We start from the raw sequence: 20972 nt of genomic DNA on the forward strand, positions 1-20972 counted from the left end.
CAGGAAGTCCCAGATCGAAAAAACGTACGGCCGAAAACTTAAATCGCTGTGAGAGCTCGGTTTAGGTCCAGTTATACTGTCCTTACTTAATGCCTTATGCGGTGCATTCCTTCTTTAGTACGCCGTTCTAATCAATGGATTTGGATAGCTCTCCTACCAACATTAAAAAAAAACTAGCATCCCACACAGCTACAGTGCCAGTTATTTTGAATGAGTAGTGCCAATTCTTTGATGCGGCCAATGTGGAGCTGCGGGCAGCTCTTCCAAGGGCATTCCTCGCTCTGCTCCAAAATGCGGCCACCACTAATCAAGACAGAAGCTCTCCATTGTTGGCACACAAAAAAAGTCATTGCATACGCAATATCCACATGAAGTAAGAAAATACAGAGCTTCCGGATCTAAACTCATCCCTACATTGCATTTAGTTCTGCAAATTAGAGATACAATGCAGTCTTAAAAACTATGTGAACCCTTCTGGGTCTTTACAAATGTAGCATGTTCAAAGTTCTGAGTGGTGAACATCCCTCTCTTATTATACATTTCACCAAGTACCTCCGAAGAAAGATGAGCTCACTCCAAATGGTGAGCCACATAGGTTTCTGGTGCAGTAAAGAACAATTTCCATCAACTTACACCGCAGAAATCCTCAATAAAGCCCCAAGAATTTCCACCAAAATGTACCAACTACTCCCCAAATCAAAGCATTAATCGCTGCTGCTGTAAACCCCAGCTTGAATACATCAGGGAGGTCAACATACCCAGCTGCAGTGCAAAATAACAAGAATTTGGTTAAAGCCCTGATATGAGAAATCTAACAGTTAAATACATTTTTAAAAAGGACTTCTTTAAATGTCAGTTTGTGTATATGGACTCGTGGTTTCCGAACGAGGCATTGGAATGGTGTTGTTCTATGCAACAATCTTGAAGGTGGTTTATACACACTCCCCGTACTTAATGGAACGTTGCTTCTTTTTTTTAAGAAACAGTACAAACAACCCCATATATCAGAAAATGGTTTTGTTTAGATGTGTTTTTACATTAAAACACCAAACTGGACATGTAAATTGACGGGCATGTAACACACAAGTGCTTGTGAACATGCATAAATTTGAATTTCAAGTAAAATTACCTCCATAGTAAACCGCAGACTGCCCACTGCTATAATGTGTTAGTGCTCCAAAGAGATTTGAATTGTACGTCAGAGCAAGTGCTGAGAGTATAGCAGGAACACCAGCTGCTAGGTGCATGGCAAGAAACGCCGAGTATAGAGCTCCAACATGTGCAGTTTGGCTTGCAAATAGATAGTGAATAAAGAAATAGGAGGCCTGAAGAACACCAAATGCTGCAGGCCAACTCAATGAGAAAGACTGAAGAACCTTTGCAACACAATTTGACATCCATGACACAATCCCGAGGTCAGTGAGCTGCCCTGCCATTCCCACTAGAATAGCAAACCAAGCTAAAGTGTCCCACGCAGACTTTTCATTCAAGCAATCATCCCAGTTCATCACTCCAAGTAGAAGAAGAATTGAAAGCCCAATCATTGCAGCAACAACACTCGACACACCAATAGCATCCCTGCAAAACAAAGTGTACAACAGTTCAACATGAAACTATATTTTGAATAATAAACAAATAATTACACATTTCTGTCTATTTGTAAAAACAGGCATGGTGTTGCACTTCTAAGAACTTCTGTTGCTGTTTTAGTTTCCTACGTCTAATCTTGTTGTCACCATGTCTTACGAAAACATTTACAAAAATTCCATGCCATACAGAATGTGACCGCAAGTCGAGATTTTGGAAGCAAACAATCACATAATCCGTTCGCAGGAAGAACATAACAGTATTTCCGAACAATGAAGGCATAAGTAAAACTTACAGGATTTCAGTTTTATTTACTACTACGAACAAATCAGATATTCCTTGGGTGTCTCTCATTTGGAACACCTATTATGATGGAGTTGTACCCCATGGAACAGTGTTGTGTGGCTCCTTTTGGTGGAGGGATATCATCAAACTTAATGAAGCTTTCAGGCTACACTGTGAGGTTACTATAAACATGGGGGGCTCTGTTCTTTCCTGGTTTGATGCTTGGAATTTCTTGGGATCATCTGTTCCTCTCAGGGAGAGGTTTCCCAGGCTCTTCTCTTTTGCCATTGATGATAAGGTCTCTGTAAGAGATGTTCTCAACACTCTTGATATGTCTGAGCTCTTCCACCTGCCCTTATCACCAGAAGCAATGAGGAAATGATCACTGTACAGAATGGCCTGCTTGACATGAATACTGATGACAGTATCAATGATTCTTGGTCATGGATCCCAGGCAAAGGAAAATTTTCTGCCAAGAGCTACTATGCAATGATGCATGCCCACCTTCCTACGGATATGCCGGCCAAATGGATTTGGGGAAGTAGATCAACAATGAAAATCAAGGTTTTTGCGTGGTTAATGCTTAATGATAGGCTCAACACCAGAGATTTGCTGGTCAGGAGGCACTGGAGATCGCCTCAGGAGGACAACACTTGCCCCTTATGTCATGCTCAAGCCCATGAGGACAGAGATCATCTATTCTTCACCTGTCAATTCAGCTCAAGGGTCTGAAATTATTTGCAAATTCAGTGGCTAGCTGGTTTGTCTCCTTCAGAGTGCCTGATTGCTGCCAGGAACAGCTTTGGCCAGCCTTTCTTCAAAGAGGTTGTTTATCTAGCTGCTTGGAATGTCTGGTTATTGAGGAATGGAAGAATCTTCAGAAATGAGAGGCATACCTTTGCAGCATGGAGGAGGAATTTCATCCATGATATTACCCTGCTATCCCACAGATTCAAGCCTAGTTTAAAGCCTTTGTTGTTGCATTGGATTAATTCTTTGCCCTAGATGGCTCCTTGTAATTATTTAACCCGGCATGTAATTATGTACATAGGACCATAGGTAAGTAGTCTAACTTTTACTTACCAGACCTTTTGTTTTTTGTTGGTTGAGTTTTAATAAAATACTGTGGGGCTGTTGCCTCACAGTTCCCAGTCAAAAAAAAAGGTGGCAAAGAAGGCCACAAAGCGAGCTGTGAGTGAAGCAAGGGGTCCGGACCTATGAGGAGCTCTGCCAGCACTTAGACACGAAGGAAGGCGAAAGAAACATCTATAAGGGCCAGTTCTTTTGCTGGCTTCTAGAATAAGCTGCCAACCAAATTTTTTTTTTAGAAGCCTACCAATTATGACTTGACTAGTAGGCTTCCAAAAGGAAAATTTTGGTTGGGGTAGGGGGCAGCTTATTCTAGAAGCCCAAAAAAGCCACCAAAAGAACTGGCCCTAAGATGGCCAGGATCCGAGAGAGGAAGGCGAAGGATGTTGACCAAGTCAAACGCATCAAGGACGGAGCAGATCAGCTCCTGGTGAAGGACGAGGAGATTAAGCATAGATGGCAGGAGTACTTCGACAAGCTGTTCAATGGGGAGAATGAGAGTTCTACCATTGAACTGGACGACTCCTTTGATGAGACCAGCATGCGTTTTGTGCGGCGAATCCAGAAGACTGAGGTCAAGGAGGCTTTAAAAAGGATGAAAGGAGGCAAGGCGATGGGCCTTGATTGTATCCCCATTGAGGTGTGGAAAGGCCTCGGGGACATAGCAATAGTATGGCTAACCAAGCTTTTCAACCTCATTTTTCGGGCAAACAAGATGCCAGAAGAATGGAGACGAAGTATATTAGTACCAATCTTCAAGAACAAGGGGGAAACACAAAGTCCCAGCAAAGTACTTTACCCTCATCAAGGACATGTACAATAATATTGTGACAAGTGTTCGAACAAGTGATGTCGATACTGATGACTTCCCGATTAAGATAGGACTGCATCAGGGGTCAGCTTTGAGCCCTTATCTTTTTGCCTTGGTGATGGATGAGGTCACAAGGGATATACAAGGAGATATCCCATGGTGTATGCTCTTTGCGGATGATGTGGTACTAGTTGACGATAGTCGGACAAGGGTAAATAGGAAGTTAGAGTTATGGAGACAAACCTTGGAATCGAAAGGGTTTAGGCTTAGTAGAACTAAAACCGAGTACATGATGTGCGGTTTCAGTACTACTAGGTGTGAGGAGGAGGAGGTTAGCCTTGATGGGCAGGTGGTGCCTCAGAAGGACACCTTTCGATATTTGGGGTCAATGCCGCAGAAGGATGGGGTATTGATGAAGATGTGAACCATCGAATCAAAGCCGGATGGATGAAGTGGTGCCAAGCTTCTGGCATTCTCTGTGATAAGAGAGTGCCACAAAAGCTAAAAGGCAAGTTCTACAGGACGGCGGTTCGACCCGCAATGTTGTATGGCGCTGAGTGTTGGCCGACTAAAAGGCGACATGTTCAACAGTTAGGTGTGGCGGAGATGCGTATGTTGAGATGGATGTGTGGCCACCAATTGAAGAGAAGCTTGTCCAACATCGTCTGAGATAGAGTTGCTTGGATGTGTGGCCACCAATCGAGTCCGGAATGATGATATACGAGATAGAGTTGGGGTAGCACCAATTGAAGAGAAGCTTGTCCAACATCGTCTGAGATGGTTTGGGCATATTCAGTGAAGGCCTCCAAAAGCTCCAGTGCATAGCGGACAGCTAAAGCGTGCGGAGAATGTCAAGAGAGGTCGGGGTAGACCGAATTTGACATGGGAGGAGTCCGTTAAGAGAGACCTGAAGGATTGGAGTATAACCAAAGAACTAGCTATGGACAGGGGTGCGTGGAAACTTGCTATCCATGTGCCAGAGCCATGAGTTGGTCGCGAGATCAGGTTTCACCTCTAGCCTACCCCAACTTGTTTGGGACTAAAGGCTTTGTTGTTGTTGTTGTTGGCAGGAGTACTTCGACAAGTTGTTCAATGGAGAGAATGGGAGCTCTAGCATTGAACTAGACGACTTCTTTGATGATAACAACAAGCGTTTTGTGCGGCGAATGCAGGAGTCTGAGGTCAAGGAGGCTTTAAAAAGAATGAAAGGAGGCAAGGTGATGGGCCCTGGTTGTCTCCCCATTGAGGAGTGGAGAGGCCTCGGAGACATAGCGATAGTATGGCTAACTAAGCTTTTCAACCTCATTTTTCAGGCAAACAAGGTGCCAGAATAATGGAGGCGGAGTATATTAGTACCAATCTTCAAGAAAAGGGGAATGTTCAAAATTGTACTAAATCCATGGAATTAAGCTAATGAGCCATACAATGAAGCTATGGGAGAGTCATTGAGCACCGCTTAAGAAGAATGACAAGCGTGACCAAAAATCAGTTTGGTTTCATGCGTGGGAGGTCCACTATGGAAGCCATTTTCTTGGTACGACAACTTATGGAGAGATACGGGGAGCAAAAGAAGAGCATGCATATGATGTTCATTGACTTGGAGAAGGCCTACGATAAGATGTCGCGGAATGTCATGTGGTGTGCCTTAGAGAAACACAAAGTCCCAACAAAGTACATTACCCTCATCAAGGACATGTACAACAATGCTATGAAAGTGTTCGAACAAGTGATGGCGACACTGATGAACTTTCGATTAAAATAGGACTGCACCAGGTAGCTTTGAGCCCTTATTTTTTTGCTTTCGTGATGGATGAGGTCACAAGGGATATACAAGAAGATATCCCATGGTGTATGCTCTTTGAGGATGATGTGGTGCTAGTCAATGATAGTCGGACGGGGGTTAATAGAAAATTAGAGCTATAGAGACAAACCTTGGAATCAGAAGGTTTTGGGCTGAGTAGAACTAAAACCGAGTACATGAGGTGCGGTTTCAGTACTACTAGGCACGAGGAGGAGAAGCTTAGCCTTGATGGGCAGGCTTAGTACTACTAGGCACGAGGAGGAGAAGCTTAGCCTTGATGGGCAGGTGGTACCTCAAAAGGACACCTTTCGATATTTGGGGTCAATGATGCACAAGGATGGATGAAGATGTGAACAATCGAATCGAATCAAAGCCGGGTGGATGAAGTGGCGCTAAGCTTCTGGTGTTCTCTATGACGAGAGAGTGCCACAAAAGCTAAAAGGCAGGTTCTATTGGACGGTGATTTGACATGCAATGTTGTATAGCGCCGAGTGTTGGCTGACTAAAAGGCGATGACATGTTCAACAGTTAGGTGTAGCGGAGATGCGCATGTTGAGATGGATGCGTGGCCACACGGGAAAGGATCGGGTATAGAATGATGTTATATGGGATTGGGGTAGCACCGATTGAAGAGAAGTTTGTCCAATATCGTCAAAGATGGTTTGGGTATATTCAGCGCAGGCCTCTAGAAGCTCCTATGCATAGCGGACGGCATGATGATAATGTCAGGAGAGGTCGGGGTAGACCGAACTTGACACGGGAGGAGTCCGTAAAGAGGGATCTGAAGGACTGAAGTATCGACAAAGAACTAGCCATGTACAGGGATGCATGGAAGCTAGCTATCCATGTGCCAGAACCATGAGTTGGTTGTGCGATTTTATGGGTTTCAGCTCTAGCCTACCCCAATTTGTTTGGGACTAAAGGGTTCATAGTTGTTGTACGAGGGGAGCAAATATTTGTTTGGGTACAAATGTCAGTTAGGTGCAACCAACAAAAATGGATGACTTCTGTAGTTGAAAACAAAACGACGCATACCTTTTTCAAGACAATGGAATTTGTTTTAAACCCGTTGAACTTTACGTCAGACTGATAAAGGAAACTTCAGCAGAAAATTCTGGAGGGAACAAATTTCTATACCATCAGAGCATCTCCAATAGATGATGTAGATGAAAAAATAACATATTTTAGAACCACCAGGGGCAAAACGGTGCTCCAGCAATTATTTTACTAGAGGGATAGGGCGTGGTGTAAAATAGGCCACCAAGTGATGCAAATTTGCATAACTTGTGTCGCTCGAGCAAAACGTGTGCAGTCGCAGGCGTAGCCCAACTGCCGCGTGGAACATTCCTACGTCGATCCTGCCGCCCGCTCATCCACCCGACCACCGCTGCCGGCGATTTTGCAAGGGAAGGCTGCGGCCGCCGCTCGTCCATCCTCCCCTGAGTTCGCTGCGACCCCATCCAGCCGCTGAAGGTCCTGCCGCCGCGCCATGTTTTGGCCGATTCGGCTGTTGGCCAGAGCGCCGACTCCCGTGATGGCTCTCGCAGCTCATGGCCGTTGTCCGGAATAGGACTTCTGGCCACCGGAGCTACCGCGGGCAGTCGCGCAACCGCCATGATTTTGGTCGGCGCCGCCGGCACCACGTCACCAAAATCACGGGCAGCCCCCAACCGGCACGCGTCAACGAGGCGTAGAAGAGGCCTTAGTGAGCGTCTCGTCGCCGGCACAGCTACCATCTTTGCTCCGACGAGCAGCCCCCCAGTTTCGTCCTCCTCATGCACAAGGTGTTCGACAAATATTGCATAAGATAAAAATATCCTAAACCTGTCATGGTTTTTTAACGTGCACGAAAGAAGTACTTTCATGGAGATTTCCGTATTGTAGATGAGCTCATGTGACTCCTCTGTTTGGGATGATTCCTCATCGAATGAGGAATATGATTTGGCCGACGAAGAGGACACTATTTCGCTCGTGATTGCTTTGCTCGTGATGATGCACAAGAAGAGGCCGAAGCATGGCGGTTCCGTGTTTGGCCGTGAGCACACGAAGAGAACAGCTAGAGGCTCACGCAAGATTGATGGGCAACTATTTTACTCCTAAACCAGTTTTTTTAGAGAGGTACTTTCAATGCCGGTTTAGGTTTAGGATTGATTTGAAATGATTTGGTTCACACATGTATGAAATTGTGGAGCGGCTGTTGTGCGGCTGCTCTATTTTACATCACCTATTGGAGCCCTATTTTACATCATCTATCGGAGTTGGAGGTTTTTGGTGATGTAAAATAGCACTTTTAGGTGATGTAAATTTTACTCGAACCACAATCTGGTGCCCTATTTTACATCATCTATTGGAGTCTAATGGTGATAGTTCGTTATAACTGGAGACGTCATCCAGGGGCAACTCGTCAGCACCACCGATCGTGAGCTAGACAGTCATCCCCGGTATCTTAATTTAATAGTACCTAATTCCAGTTAGGTCCCTCTTAGTTTCGACAACTGGACACAACTACAAAGTCAGCAGAGCAACCATAAAAGTACTTGTAATCATGTGATGTGTATGTGTGTCTGCTTTCACAATAAAAGGTGTAACGTAATGAGAGAAGCAGCAAGATATGCAGTTCGTGAAACTGCAAGCAACACTGCAGATAACAAGTAGATATAAATGGAGACAAATGCACCATTAGTCATATTGCTTACGCAGGATGAGTACTTTAGTCACAGAACTATTAGATTGTTAAATAGCGGTCGCATTTGTTTATGAGCAAACAGATCACATACCCTTTTGCAGAGTAACCGCAGCTGACATGGCATGCTGATGAGGCCGTCTTTTTACAAAATAAACCCTGATAATATCTTTACAGTGGTTTAATGTGCAACTTAAACCTCCCTCTTCCCCTCACGCTCCTAGCCATGGCTCGGTGGCGCTCATGCTCGCCGCCGCATGCCCTCTTGTCCGACAGCACAGCGCGACGCCGCCCACGGCACTGGGGTTCAGGGGCTGGCCGTTAGGGTTGTAAAAAAAGCTTAGGCTCGTCATGTTGTTCGAGTTTGATTCGTTCCAGGCTGGATTCGAGCTTGGCTCGAGAGCTAAACAAGCTGAGCTCAAGCCTGATGTGAAGCTCACGAACCTGGCGAGCTCAAGCTTGAACGGTTCGCAAAGGCTCGGTAGAACGAGCATGCTCAACGTTCCAGCTCTTTCAGCAAATAACTGTAGGCCCAATGTTATCATACCCCTGCCACTACTACTTGATATGCACAAGTCTGGGCACCTCACGGGACTTCACTCCTGAGGCAAAGAAGCCTTTTGCAGCCTAGTAACTCATCGTTAATGCATGTGCGTTGGAGCACTCCAGTTCATACCACATCGGTTGTTGATACGGAGCACGGCAGAGCTCCAGCAATAAATAGAGGCTTGTGTTGTTGTCATCTTGGCCAGTATACTCTAATTTGTGCCGTCTAACAGATGTGCTGGTTGAATTAGTTAAATATAAAAAATAAAGAGTTCTGCAAGCTTGTAAAGCCTTCAGCTAGTAGAGCTCAACCTCATGCCTAAGCTCACGACCCGAGCTCGAGCTAACCTTTTGGCTTGTGATGGAAATCGAGCTCGAGCCGAGCCTGGGTGTACTCGCTCGAGTTCGGTTCGTTTATGGACCTACTGTCCATGCTCGGCGCTAGGCAGGGCCATGGAGCAGCCCATGGCGGCGTTGGACGCGTCCGTGAGCTACGAGGACACGCACGCCAGTTTGCCCATGGCATCCACATGAGTGGAGGTGGCCGGATTGTCACCGGATGTGAGCACAGACGGTGCCAATGGAAGGCATGTGTGGCAGTGACGAACGCAGCGGTGATGGTCTGCAGAAGTCATGGAAGAGGTCCTGGGGGCTGACCCACAGCTACGCAGGGGGGGCATGCAGGTCGTGGAACACGCTCGGAGTCATCGTCGTACTCGACGAAGGCATAGCCCTTCCCTTCCCCATTGCACCATGGGCGGCGAGGTGGACGAAGAGGACCCGGCCGATGAGCTCAGAGGCGTCACAGACCTCCTTCTCCGCGGTGTCGAAGGGGTTGTGACGAGGATACGGACGGCACCAGGGTATAGTCAGCAAGGCCGAAAGCCAGCCCAGCGACCCTAGCATGGCCGGACTGGCGACTACGTCCAGCTCCTAGATGGGATGCCTCATCATCTCGATGGACAAGTCAACCAACCAGCTCACCCAACAAGCCAGGGTCCGGTGTGACCCAGTAGCCCCCACCAACTTGTAAACCGACCCGAGCAATGTAACCCTAACCTGACCACATATATAAGGAAAGTTATAGGCCTCTCGAGAGACAAGAGATTCATCTCAGATCATTCTACACACCACTAGCGAGATCTATGGTTCCTCACCTAACCCTTCAGCTCCCACCTCTGCAGCCACCGTGGCGCCCCTTGTACAACCCTAGCTGAGATGTCTCCGATATCCAGCCTGCACACTAAGCAATACATCTCAGCAGCAGGAGTAGAGTATTGCGGCTTCACGGAGGGCAAGAACCTGAGTAGATCGTTGTCTCTTGTGTGTCGCCATTCCAATCTACCACTCGTAGACCCCCGATAGTTACTATCGGATCAGAATGCTGACATTATGTTCTCAACGCACACGACACGGCTACACCAATAGGTGGAGGAAACTGCGATGATGTCATCGATTGACAACTTCAGTCGAAGTCCCTTTTTTAAGTGCGTCGTGCCATAAGTCGGTTTCGCAGTCTCATCAACCTCGTGGAAGAGAGAGGGGTTTAATTTGCACTAAACCACACTAAAGCTGTCATCATAGTTACTTTAAAAAAAATACAGCCTCATCAGCCTCGTGGCTGGGAGCGTGAGGGGGAGAGGGGTTTAATTTGCATGTCACATGTTTGCTCATAAACTATAAGTCTTGTGGCCACTTTAAAATTAAAACATTCTTAGACTACACATATCACATGAGCTGTGTGACTAATGGTGCATTTATCTCTTGTAAATCAATCATAAATCCGAAGTATATTGCTAGTAGGTAAACTCAGTGCAGAGAAGTCAAAAAGACATAAATCTTACCCAAAAATCCAGAGTGAGACTGCAAGAATCATTGTAGCAACCATGACCCATTCATTTTTTGTCACTGGGCCCATTTTCTTTAGTTTTTGAGCAGCTAATGCAGGGGCTTCAGGAGTGTCCTTTATTTCTGGAGGGAATATTTTGTATAGCAAATAAGGTGTTGCTAAAAGCGAAATGATGGCAGGCAAACTTGCAACCTTGAACCATGATATCCACGGGCTTGCAATTTTGACACCAGCCTCCTCCGCTAACTTCAAACACAAGAGATTCTGCGCAGCAGCGGTCAGAAAGAGAGCACTGGAGTTGCCAGATGCCTGTCAAGCAGCAGAAACCAACACGACACTGTTATTGGTAGTTTTAAAATTCAAGCTAAATGGTTAAGAAGTGGAACAGAGAGAAATTATACATGCAACCACTCTAGAAGCAACACATCAGAAATTCTGGGAGTATATCACAGAGAAACAGCACCAGAACTTCCAAACTTAAAGAAGGATTGTTTGTTGCCCATGGTTTACTTTGAAACTCAGGTTTCTCCACCAAACATCGACATACTAAAGCATATCTTATCCTTCCAACGTAAGACGTTACAAGAATACACCATCCTTCCCAATGTAGTACCATATTATCATTATTTTGATGATTTAGTCTCAGTATTCCACTATGCATAGGATCGCACCAGATCCTCTACGCACATACCCAGAAACAGCTCCAGATCACACAAAGAGCAGCGGACATTACAAAACCACACTTCAAGACCTTCATTATTAAAGGGAAGCTTAGGTAGCGAAGGTATAGGCCCTTCCCTATTATGAGGAAGATAAATGATAATGCTTATGTGATTGATCTTCCAGGCGAGATGGGCATACAATGTTGCGGACTTGACTCTCTACCACCCAGAAGAAGCGCTCACAAACAACCAGGGGAGAATGATGAGGAACAATAGAGGAAAATAAAAGAAGACAAACTTCACAACAACAACAACAAAGCCTTTAGTCCCAAACAAGTTGGGGTAGGCTAGAGCTGAAACTCATAAGATCTCGCAACCAACTCATGATTCTGGCAAATGGATAGCTAGCTTCCACGCACATCTGTCCCCTCCAGTATTTTCTTTTCTTTTCTTAACCTAGCTACTGTTTTCTAGAGTCTTCTAGGTATAAATGGAACATTGTATCTTAAGTGATGTTGTCTAGAATGTTCTAGCTATAAGTAGAATTTGGGATGTGAAGACTTCCCAAAGTCCTATAAATAGAGGTCCTCATCTCTTAACTTGTGACAAGGCTATGTACCCCCACTACCTATAATAGAACTTGGTATTCTTATCTAAGATCTTGGAGTAGATCTTGTGCTCAAGGAGTTTTGGACTAAACTCCTGCTGCCACATTGGCCTATTTGGCCTCTAGAGCGATATCTACGCAGCACATTGAAGTAGTTCCTTCAACACTTGTGTTGCACACTGTGTAGCAGCAACCAGCAAAGTGGAGTTGTTCCTCCACAACCTTGTGCTGCTTCACATACCCAACAACACGCTTATACAAAACACTTGCAGACTTTTTCAGCACCAGTGCCAGTTTATTAATTTGATGGTGTCGTCTACTCAGATGAGCTCTACAGCGCAACCTTGTGTATAAACATCAAATATCTAAAATTGCACCCTTAGTGATGGACTTTTAGACTGAATATCCAATATAATACTCCAAAGTTGATGTTGAACTACCATGCCCAATGCAAATCAAAGCAGCTTTCTGGCGCAGTCTGGAAGAATCTATTACTGACATGACCCTAATTATTGAAAAGTAGATAAAACCAGACGATAATATTCTTCTCTGCTTTGTTGAGAGGGGCCGAGCCCCTTTATATTGTTGTAAATAAAAATATCAGCTATCAATCAGAAGGTTCCTGGTTCTCCATGTTGTATAAGCCAGAGCACCAAGAAATATTGAAGATCAAAGACACAAAAAGAAAGGTTAAATGCCAAGTCAAATGGCAACCTAATGATAAAGAGACCCATTAAAGTACGAAGCCCATTAACCCCACTCATGCACATCCCTCATGGACCAAAGAAGATTGAAATAACCTTCCTCTTCTTTATGTTCGTAGGGGCATTTAGTTTTTTCTACAATAGACTCTTTTGCCCATGCTTTCCCTCCCCACCAGGGGTAGTGGTGGTCATTTGTACGAGGCCTTGAGCCTATAAAAGGCACCACATGGATCATTTGTAAATCTCTCATTTGGAATAAGAGAGCTCTCACAACAGGCAAGACCTTGGCTTCCTTTTGAGACGACCGCTTAGGCAATCGGACCAAGTGAATTTCCCTCCGAGCCCAGGCTTGGACGGAAACATCATGAAGAAAGCTTACCACGTGTCGAGGATTCAGCCTACAACACGGGGCCGGGTATCGTAACGGTACTCGGGGGGTCCACCCCTCAACGAGATTAAGCTTCACTCGATCAGGAGGCATGGCCAAACCCAAAAAAAAAACACCTCTCCAGTATACGTCGACCGGTTGCACAACCGATGTGTATGCCCGTTTTTAAGGTTGATGAATGCGATGCTTGCTAGCATTGTGCCACGTCGACTCGACCAACGACAAATATCTACCAAGATTATTCAAACTTCGGATCGAATATATAGCAGACAAGACTTGATCGACAAAAAAACACCTTATGTGGTTTTTCATTAAGCAACATATATAGTACATAAGACTTGATCAACAAGCTGGTAAATCTATTCAAACTCTAATACGATCTCTAAACTAACTGGACTCTTTCTAACAAACTTGCTTAATCAATCAGGACTCTGGTTAAGGGATAAGAGCAAGACTCCATGTTTGATGGGCTGGTCCACATATCATCTCTCCCTTTCTTCAAGGAACCTTGGGTACTACTAGTTGTGGAGCTATCTTGGTCGTAGTCATCAGCCTCGATGAAGAAGAGCCACGCACAATGATGACCACCGAACATAAATCTCGTTGTGCTACCAAGTCAGTTGGGGTGAGGCACCAAACTTGCCATGGCAGCGTTCACTGGAGTGGTCGACAATGTTGTGCAAAGGCCCAACGACGAGGTTCTACCAACTCAGTTGGGGTGAGGCGCCAAACTTGCCATGGCGGCGTTCACTGGAGTGGTCGACGATAGAACAGCTGCTAGTGGTGTTGGAAGTGACGGTATTGGAGTTGCGTTGATCGCGGGAGGGTCGGAGGGGCCGCTCAGAAGGCTAGTGTAGTGATGTTGCGAGGAAATGCCACTGCTCATAGGCCTTGGTGAAGGAAATGGCGGTGTGGACGTCAGATGGTCGTTGAAGCTCGATGTCAAAGCGAAGACCATCAGGCAAGCCTACTGTGTACAGGTACTGTTGTTGGGACGGTGTTAATGGCTCATTGTTGCGGCACTTGAGCGCTAGAAACCTGTTGGTGTAGTCAGTGACCAAGGAAGTGAATGGAAACGTGCCAACTCACCCAAGGGATTTGCTCGACGTGATGGCCCAAACTGAACGTGGCAAGCCTCATTGAACTGCTCCCATGGTCAACTGTTGAAATTGTGCTCGAGTTGTAAGTACCAGAACTGGGCATCATTAGTTCATGTGTTGTCCATGAAAAAACTGCTCGGACCTATTGAGGCAACCAAGAGGATCAAGCGAGACAGCATATGTTGGGAAGTCGAGCTTGTGGAAGCGGAGCATGCCGGAACCTAAACCTAAGCCAAGGTAATGGATAGGCAGGGGCGAGGGAGGTGATGGGCAGGGTGGATCCATAGATGGGTTGTGGAAGGGGGCACGGCCATACTGGTGTAAGGAATCAGTTGGTGGCTGGAGGCGGTCAAGGCGGCAGAGATCTGCGCCTGGTGATGGTAGAGCTGTTGTTAGTAGGTGGGCGACAAAATTGGGGCGGGATTTGGGGTAGGATTTGAGCTGTAAGGTGGGGGTGCGAAGTGGCCCAAATTGATGTTAGGAGGCAGCTGGCGAGTAAGGAGATGGCTAGAGGTGGTAAAAGGGGAATGGTTGCTGGTGGTGGTTAGCAGGACTTAGCACAGGGTTGTGTTGCGACAGCAAGCAGCCGGTTGATGGAAGGAAAGCGAGGGGTGGTTGGGGTGGGCAATCAGTGATTCCCCGCTCGAGAAGGGTTGGCGAGGGGGAGCACTAGGGGCACATTGTCGCCGGGGAGGAGGGCCTGGGACAGGGAGGTAGCGTAATGGATGGCCGCTGCAGCCGTGGGATCTAGTGCCGCGGGCAAGGCTGCAGCCGTTGCTCGAGGGCCGTCACTAGCCCGGCAAGGAGCGTCTTGTCCTCTGCTCGTTGGCGCGTGAAGACCTCCAATTGCTTCATGATGCTCTTCATCTGCTCCACAGCCTCGATCTCGATTTCTTTGCCCACCATCGTAGATGGCTCAGGTACCAAACTGGAATAATCTACTGATGACATAACCCTAATTATTGAAAAGTAGATGAAAGTAGCAACACTATTTTTCTTTGCTTGCTTTATTTGCAGGGTCGGCCCTTTTATACAGTAGACAAGAGTTGACCGACAAGCCGGTACGTATATTCAAACTCTAATACGATCTAAACTGATTGGACTATTTCCTAAGTCCTAACAAACTTGCTTAATCAACCAGGACTCTAAGGGATAAGACTCCATCATTTGATGAGCTAGCCCACATAACAGAGTCAAATTCCAGTAATTATGAAGAACCCTTAATTAATAGTAAAAATATATAGACTCCATGATCACAACTATCTGTAGACCGTGTAACTTAACCCATTCAAACGACACTAGTACAGCCTACAAGTATCAAGTTCTGCCCCTGACACGGCGTTTAACGCAGGTAGCTAGCATACTAAAAAATGCCATGCAAACCAGATCTTGTGATACAAATGCCACATATTTTCCAATAGTTTCAGAGTGAAGGTGCTTTCAAGTATAAGAATGATCCAGAACGCATGCTTCTGGATGCAATGAGGAAGCAAACAGAACTCTTGATTAATAATAGCAAGACAGAAATTTTCACATAAGAAATTATAATCTTAGGAGTATAATAATTATTACTAAGATCCATCCTACTTGCTTGTCAGCATATGGACAACCCATGTGACGCAACTGTAATTGAAAACCTCATTCTGAGCACCCCCATAAGCAATGTAGTATAGAGATAAAATGGTAATTACGTATTCTATCAGGATATGAGAAACAGAACATGATCCTAGCTATGAGCGCATATCACGGACTCAGCGATCTCGGGAAAAATTGATGACCATCTGGGCAAAATGCACCTCCAAGATTACAATGATTCATCAGTAATATCTTAAATTCGTAAATAAAAAGCGCAGCCTTTTGGCATGTGCATCAGTAAATTGTAGTGTACCTGCAGCTGAGACTGCACAAGGTAGGCACCCAGTTTCTTCGCTGATGGATCATTCGGCTTGCTGCCGGCCGATAGCGACAGCGACTTGACAATGGGAAGGAACACCCCTCCAGCCCTCGCCGTGGTGCTGGGCATGGCCGGCGCGATGCATGCCTCACTGATGGTGAGACCGTAGGATAGGCCCAGAGTGCTTCCACCCAACCACTTGACGAAGTAGGTGGCAACGCGGTCGCCGAGGCCGGTCTTGACGAACCCCCGTGCAAAGAAGAAGGAGATGACGATGAGCCAGATGACCTCGTTGGTGAACGCCCCGAACGCCGCGGTGAAGGGGAGCGTACCCGTGGCCACGGTAGCAGTGAGGCCGAGGAATGCCCACGCGCCGACGGGGAGCGGGCCGAGGACGAGCCCTGCGATGGTGGAGAGAAAGATGGAGAGGAGCTGCCACGCCTGCGGAGTCACCTCGGGGGGCCGCGGCGCCAGGAATCGCACTGCGAGACCGACCGCGATGGAGGCGATGAGGGGGAGCAGCTTCGCGCCGGCCGAGGCCGCGGCGGGGGCCGGCGCCGGTGCGGGCTCAGTGTTGGGGCTTGAAGCTTGGGTGGCGGACGCGGAGGCCAGGAGAGGATGGAGGTGGCGGCGAGGGGCGAGGGAGATGTGAGGGGAGATGGGGCGGCAGAGGGAGAGAGAACTAGTGGAGGGCTGCAGCTGGAGATGGCGGCGGCGTAGGTGGTTGTGAGGAGTGGGGAGGGGGAGAGCCGGGCGGTGGGACACCGCGAGGTGTAGGCGCTCCATTGGCACGCGGCTGTGCACGGCGGCGCGAGCGGCCGAGCGGAGGAAGCGGGGGTCGGATACTGGTGGCTGCGGCCTTCGGAGAGCTACGGGTGAGATTGGTCTATACGGGAAAGCATAATCCGTTAGGGTTCTGTACAGTGTAGACACTGGCCCGTGTCAGCATCTTAGAGCGAGTACAATAGTGGGTTTATAGTCTGCTTACATAATAATTTTATCTATATGAAGAAGAGAGACATGAAAAAAATAAGAGGAGTGGGCTCTCATGCAAAAGCTTAGTTATATGCGTGCTCCAAGGCAAATGCAATAAATGTGAGGAAAGAGATAGAAAGAAGATAAGAAAAAGTACTAATCTTGTAGCTAACCTTATTGTATGAGTGACTATATGTATTGGCTATAGATGATCTAGCAACATTTTATAGCCAGCAGTTGCCTGTATTATTAACCATGCTCTCAGTGCATTTTGCGCTTTTTTGTTCTGTTTTGTGGATGAGAGTTAATTGCATGCAATTACCACATTTGTGGCTGGGTTTTCATTAATTTTTTAGCATATCAGGACCAAGCTTAGGGTAGGCCGCAAAAATCAGACTAACTCTAGTTTGAACCCTTTTTTGAAAGCCTAACTAACAAATAGGGTCCGCTTGTAAGGATGACATGGTGGGGAGGCATGCCGACTACGCCCGCGAACCTTGTGTGGTGGACCGCGCCTGAGCCTTCTCTCTCGCTCATATCACGCGGCGGCACTAGTGACGAACGGGGCAACGATCAGCTCACCAGTCATGGCGCGGCCGCTCGGCCCGCATCCTCGCAGAGTGGCAGCGCCTGAGGCACCATCCTTCACCCGCAGCGCGCCGTAAGAACGACATCATCCAAGGCGAGGCTCTCCCCGGCCAGCAGCGACACGACGCCTGTCGACCCTCCAGCGTGCAGCCAACAATGGTGCGGCGATGCTCATAGGCAACACATATATTGCCATGGCCATTAGCCGGCGCATGCTTGGCGAGACCCCCTCGGCCTGAGATACAGCATGGACCACCCCGCCACCAACACACAACCGCCCATGCTCGCACTCGGCTTGGTCCTCGGCCATGTGACCATGTCCAAGCTTCTTGATTGAGACGATGTGCGGCGCAGAAAGTCCTCCAGCACGCGACACAACGACGCCGGCCTCGGTTCATCTCTAGAAGACCAGGACCAGTGGCGGCCCTCTTCCTCGCGACGCGGAGATGCTCGCGACGATGTTATTGTGGAGGCGCCAACGACGCCCTCGTGCTCCAACGCGATTTAGACTCAAACCTTATACATGGTCCAACCGAGCCAAATCGGTCGGCCGAGCCAAGCTAGCGCTGCTGCTCCTCCTCAGCACCGGTTAGTTAGACAGCTCAACCTCAGCCGATGGTGCAACTCGCTTCGCGACGCTACAACTCGCACGGCCAGCGCGAGGCGCACAGGCAGGCGAGCAAGCCAACAATGCACGACGACGACCACCTTGCCAGAGAGTCTGTCGCCTGCCTGGGATCGCGTAGGATACACACCATCTGTTGGGGATATAACCCCGCGATATCACCCGCCAGTTTAGGGCTGGGTCATTCTTTGGCGACTTGGCAAAGGTATGGTTTGATGATGGGCTGAGATGACCACGAGTTCAAGGCCCAGGAGGTGGGTCGCCAAATGGGCCGACTCATGGCCCAGAAGTGCAAGCCGTCAGTATTTGCCGTGACGCCAAAGGACGTTTCTTACTTAGGAAACAAAACATACGAAACATACTAGAGCACGGATCGGAGTATGAGCCGGACTCTGTTGTAAGCCCACGGCCTCCACCTATGTATAAAGGGGAGCCCCTGAGGCAGAAAGACTAAGTTACAATCTCTCGAGTACTAGGTTAGTCAAGTCGCACAGTTGTAATCGAGATCATCATTACCAATAGCAATCAAGCAGGAGTAGGCTTTTACCTCAACCGTGAGGGGCCGAACCTGAGTAAACCCTTGTCTCTCGATTCCGATCAACCCTGTTCAAGCTACTACTTAGCGGCGATGGCCTCACGACTAAGTCCTTTCACGAGGACATCTGCCGTGACAAAACCACGATAGTTGGCGCCCACCGTGGGGTTATCGCTCGGTGGTGTTGAGTTCTTCGAGGGAGCTCTCCCGGGGATCGAGGGATACACGATCGGCCACATGACCAAAAGTCGCTACGGCAAGCTCTACATCGACGACTCAGGCTGGGGCCCCGAGGCCGACTCAATCGAGTACGGGTACCGGGTCCCCTTCGATGAGATCCACGTCTTCATCGGCGAGATCGGCGAGTCAGGACCCGAGCCGGACATATGCACCGACATCGTCGAGCCGGCTCGGCGCACACAACCCACCAGGGCTTAAGCCGGCCGAAACCATGTCTTCGTTGGCTTCACCCAGGGGGTCGATCTCGCGGACAACTCAGCGTCGGGCGGCGACACCCTGGTCTACTCTGATGGCGAGTCGTCGGTTGGAGATACGGAGTCAATCCTCCCACTGTATGACGGGTGGCTCGGGGGCTGCTCTAATGATGAACTGGCTCCGGTTGGCCCTGAGCCGCCTCGTTGGACTGTCGCCTACATGGCGGGCACTGCTCCGGCTCTTAACTCCACCGCTGCAGGCACCGTGGATGGAACCTGCATTGCGGTGACTGATCCAAACGCTTCTGGCCCGGTCAAGCCGCCGGCTCAAGTCCTTTCTGAGATGGTCGCCTCGTTAACCACGCTCCTTGAGTCACCGTTGATGGCGGAGAATCAGGCAAAATGACACGTCTCCAATATATCTATAATTTTTTATTGTTTCATGCTATTATATTATCTATTTTGGATGTTTTATATGCATTAATATGTTATTTTATATTATTTTTGGGACTGACTTATTAACTTAGAGCCCAGTGCCAGTTCCTGTTTTTTCCTTGTTTTGAGTTTTACAAAAAAGGAATATCAAACGGAGTCCAAACGGAATAAAACTTTATGATGATTTTTCTTGGACCAGAAGACATCCATGGAGCTTGGAGAGGGGGCCAGAAGAGTCCCGAGGGACCCACAAGCCCTGAGGCCGCGCCCTAGGGGGGCGCGCCTCCCTAGCTTGTGGGCTCCCAGGAGTCCTCCAACCCTAATTCTTGCGCTATAAATTCCCAAATATTCCCAAACCAACAGAAGCGTCTACCAAAATACTTTTTCGCCGCTGCAAGCCTCAGTTCCCCGTGAGATCCCATCCTGGGGCCTTTTCCGACACCCTAGGTGAGGCGCACTCGGAGCCACCGATCTGAGATGGACTGAAATCCAAAACCTTCTTTATGCATTTCGATTGGACCAATCCACTCAAACTCGGTCAAACCGAAATCACTGAGATTGATCTAGGTTTCCATATTGGTGTCACCGAGTTGAACGTTTCGGAGTCGCCGTAGGATCGAAAGTATGTCTAGAGGGGGTGATTAGACTACTTGACCAAATAAAAATCCAGCCTTTTCCCAATTTTAAGTCTTGGCAGATTTTAGCAACTTATCACAAGTCAAGCAATCAACCTACACATGCAAATCTAAGAGTATAGCAGCAGAATGTAAATCATTGCATGTGAAGGTAAAGGGAAGGAGTTTGGAGGGAGCAAACGCAATGTAGACACGGAGATTTTTGGCGTGGTTCCGATAGGTGGTGCTATCGTACATCCACATTGATTGAGACTTCAACCCACGAAGGGTAACGACTGCGCGAGTCCACGGAGGGCTCCACCCACGAAGGGTCCACGAAGAGGCAACCTTGTCTATCCCACCATGGCCATCGCCCACGAAGGACTTGCCTCACTTGGGTAGATCTTCACGAAGTAGGCGATCTACTTGCCCTTACAAACTCCTTGGTTCAACTCCACAATCTTGACGGAGGCTCCCAAGTGACACCTAACCAATCTAGGAGACACCACTCTCCAAAAGGTAATAGATGGTTGTTGATGATGAACTCCTTGATCTTGTGCTTCAAATGATAGTCTCCCCAACACTCAGCTCTCTCTCACAGATTTGGATTTGGTGGAAAGATGATTTGAGTGGAAAGCAACTTGAGGAAGGCTAGAGATCAAGATTCTTGTGGTTGGATTGGAATATCTTGGTCTCAACACATGAGTAGGTGGTTCTCTCTCCAAAAATGAATGCTGGAAGTGTAGGCACGTTCTGATAG

General features: G+C 47.7%; 1 protein-coding gene across 1 annotated transcript; it reads right to left on the reverse strand.

Moving 5' to 3' along the window:
* Nucleotides 1-329: 329 nt before the first annotated feature.
* On the reverse strand, nucleotides 330-16962 carry LOC109740276 (dicarboxylate transporter 2.1, chloroplastic). Its single transcript, XM_020299311.4, has 4 exons — nucleotides 16001-16962; nucleotides 10647-10960; nucleotides 1130-1578; nucleotides 330-762 (listed from the first exon to the last, which is right to left on the reverse strand). The coding sequence occupies exons 1-4, from the start codon at nucleotides 16790-16792 to the stop codon at nucleotides 647-649; spliced, it is 1671 nt and encodes a 556-aa protein (XP_020154900.1). The 5' UTR covers nucleotides 16793-16962; the 3' UTR covers nucleotides 330-646.
* Nucleotides 16963-20972: the final 4010 nt, after the last annotated feature.

Source organism: Aegilops tauschii, chromosome 7 (assembly GCF_002575655.3).
Source record: "Aegilops tauschii subsp. strangulata cultivar AL8/78 chromosome 7, Aet v6.0, whole genome shotgun sequence".
NCBI classification, from domain to species: domain Eukaryota; kingdom Viridiplantae; phylum Streptophyta; class Magnoliopsida; order Poales; family Poaceae; genus Aegilops; species Aegilops tauschii.

Excerpts from the sequence above, each read along its gene's own strand:
- LOC109740276 (XM_020299311.4), bottom strand. The coding sequence starts at position 16,792 with ATGGAGCGCCTACACCTCGCGGTGTCCCACCGCCCGGCTCTCCCCCTC. Across the intron at positions 1,579-10,646 it reads GTCTCACTCTGGATTTTTGG|GGATGCTATTGGTGTGTCGA; the intron begins GTAAGATTTATG and ends TTTGTTTTGCAG. Across the intron at positions 763-1,129 it reads GTCTGCGGTTTACTATGGAG|CTGGGTATGTTGACCTCCCT; the intron begins GTAATTTTACTT and ends TTTGCACTGCAG.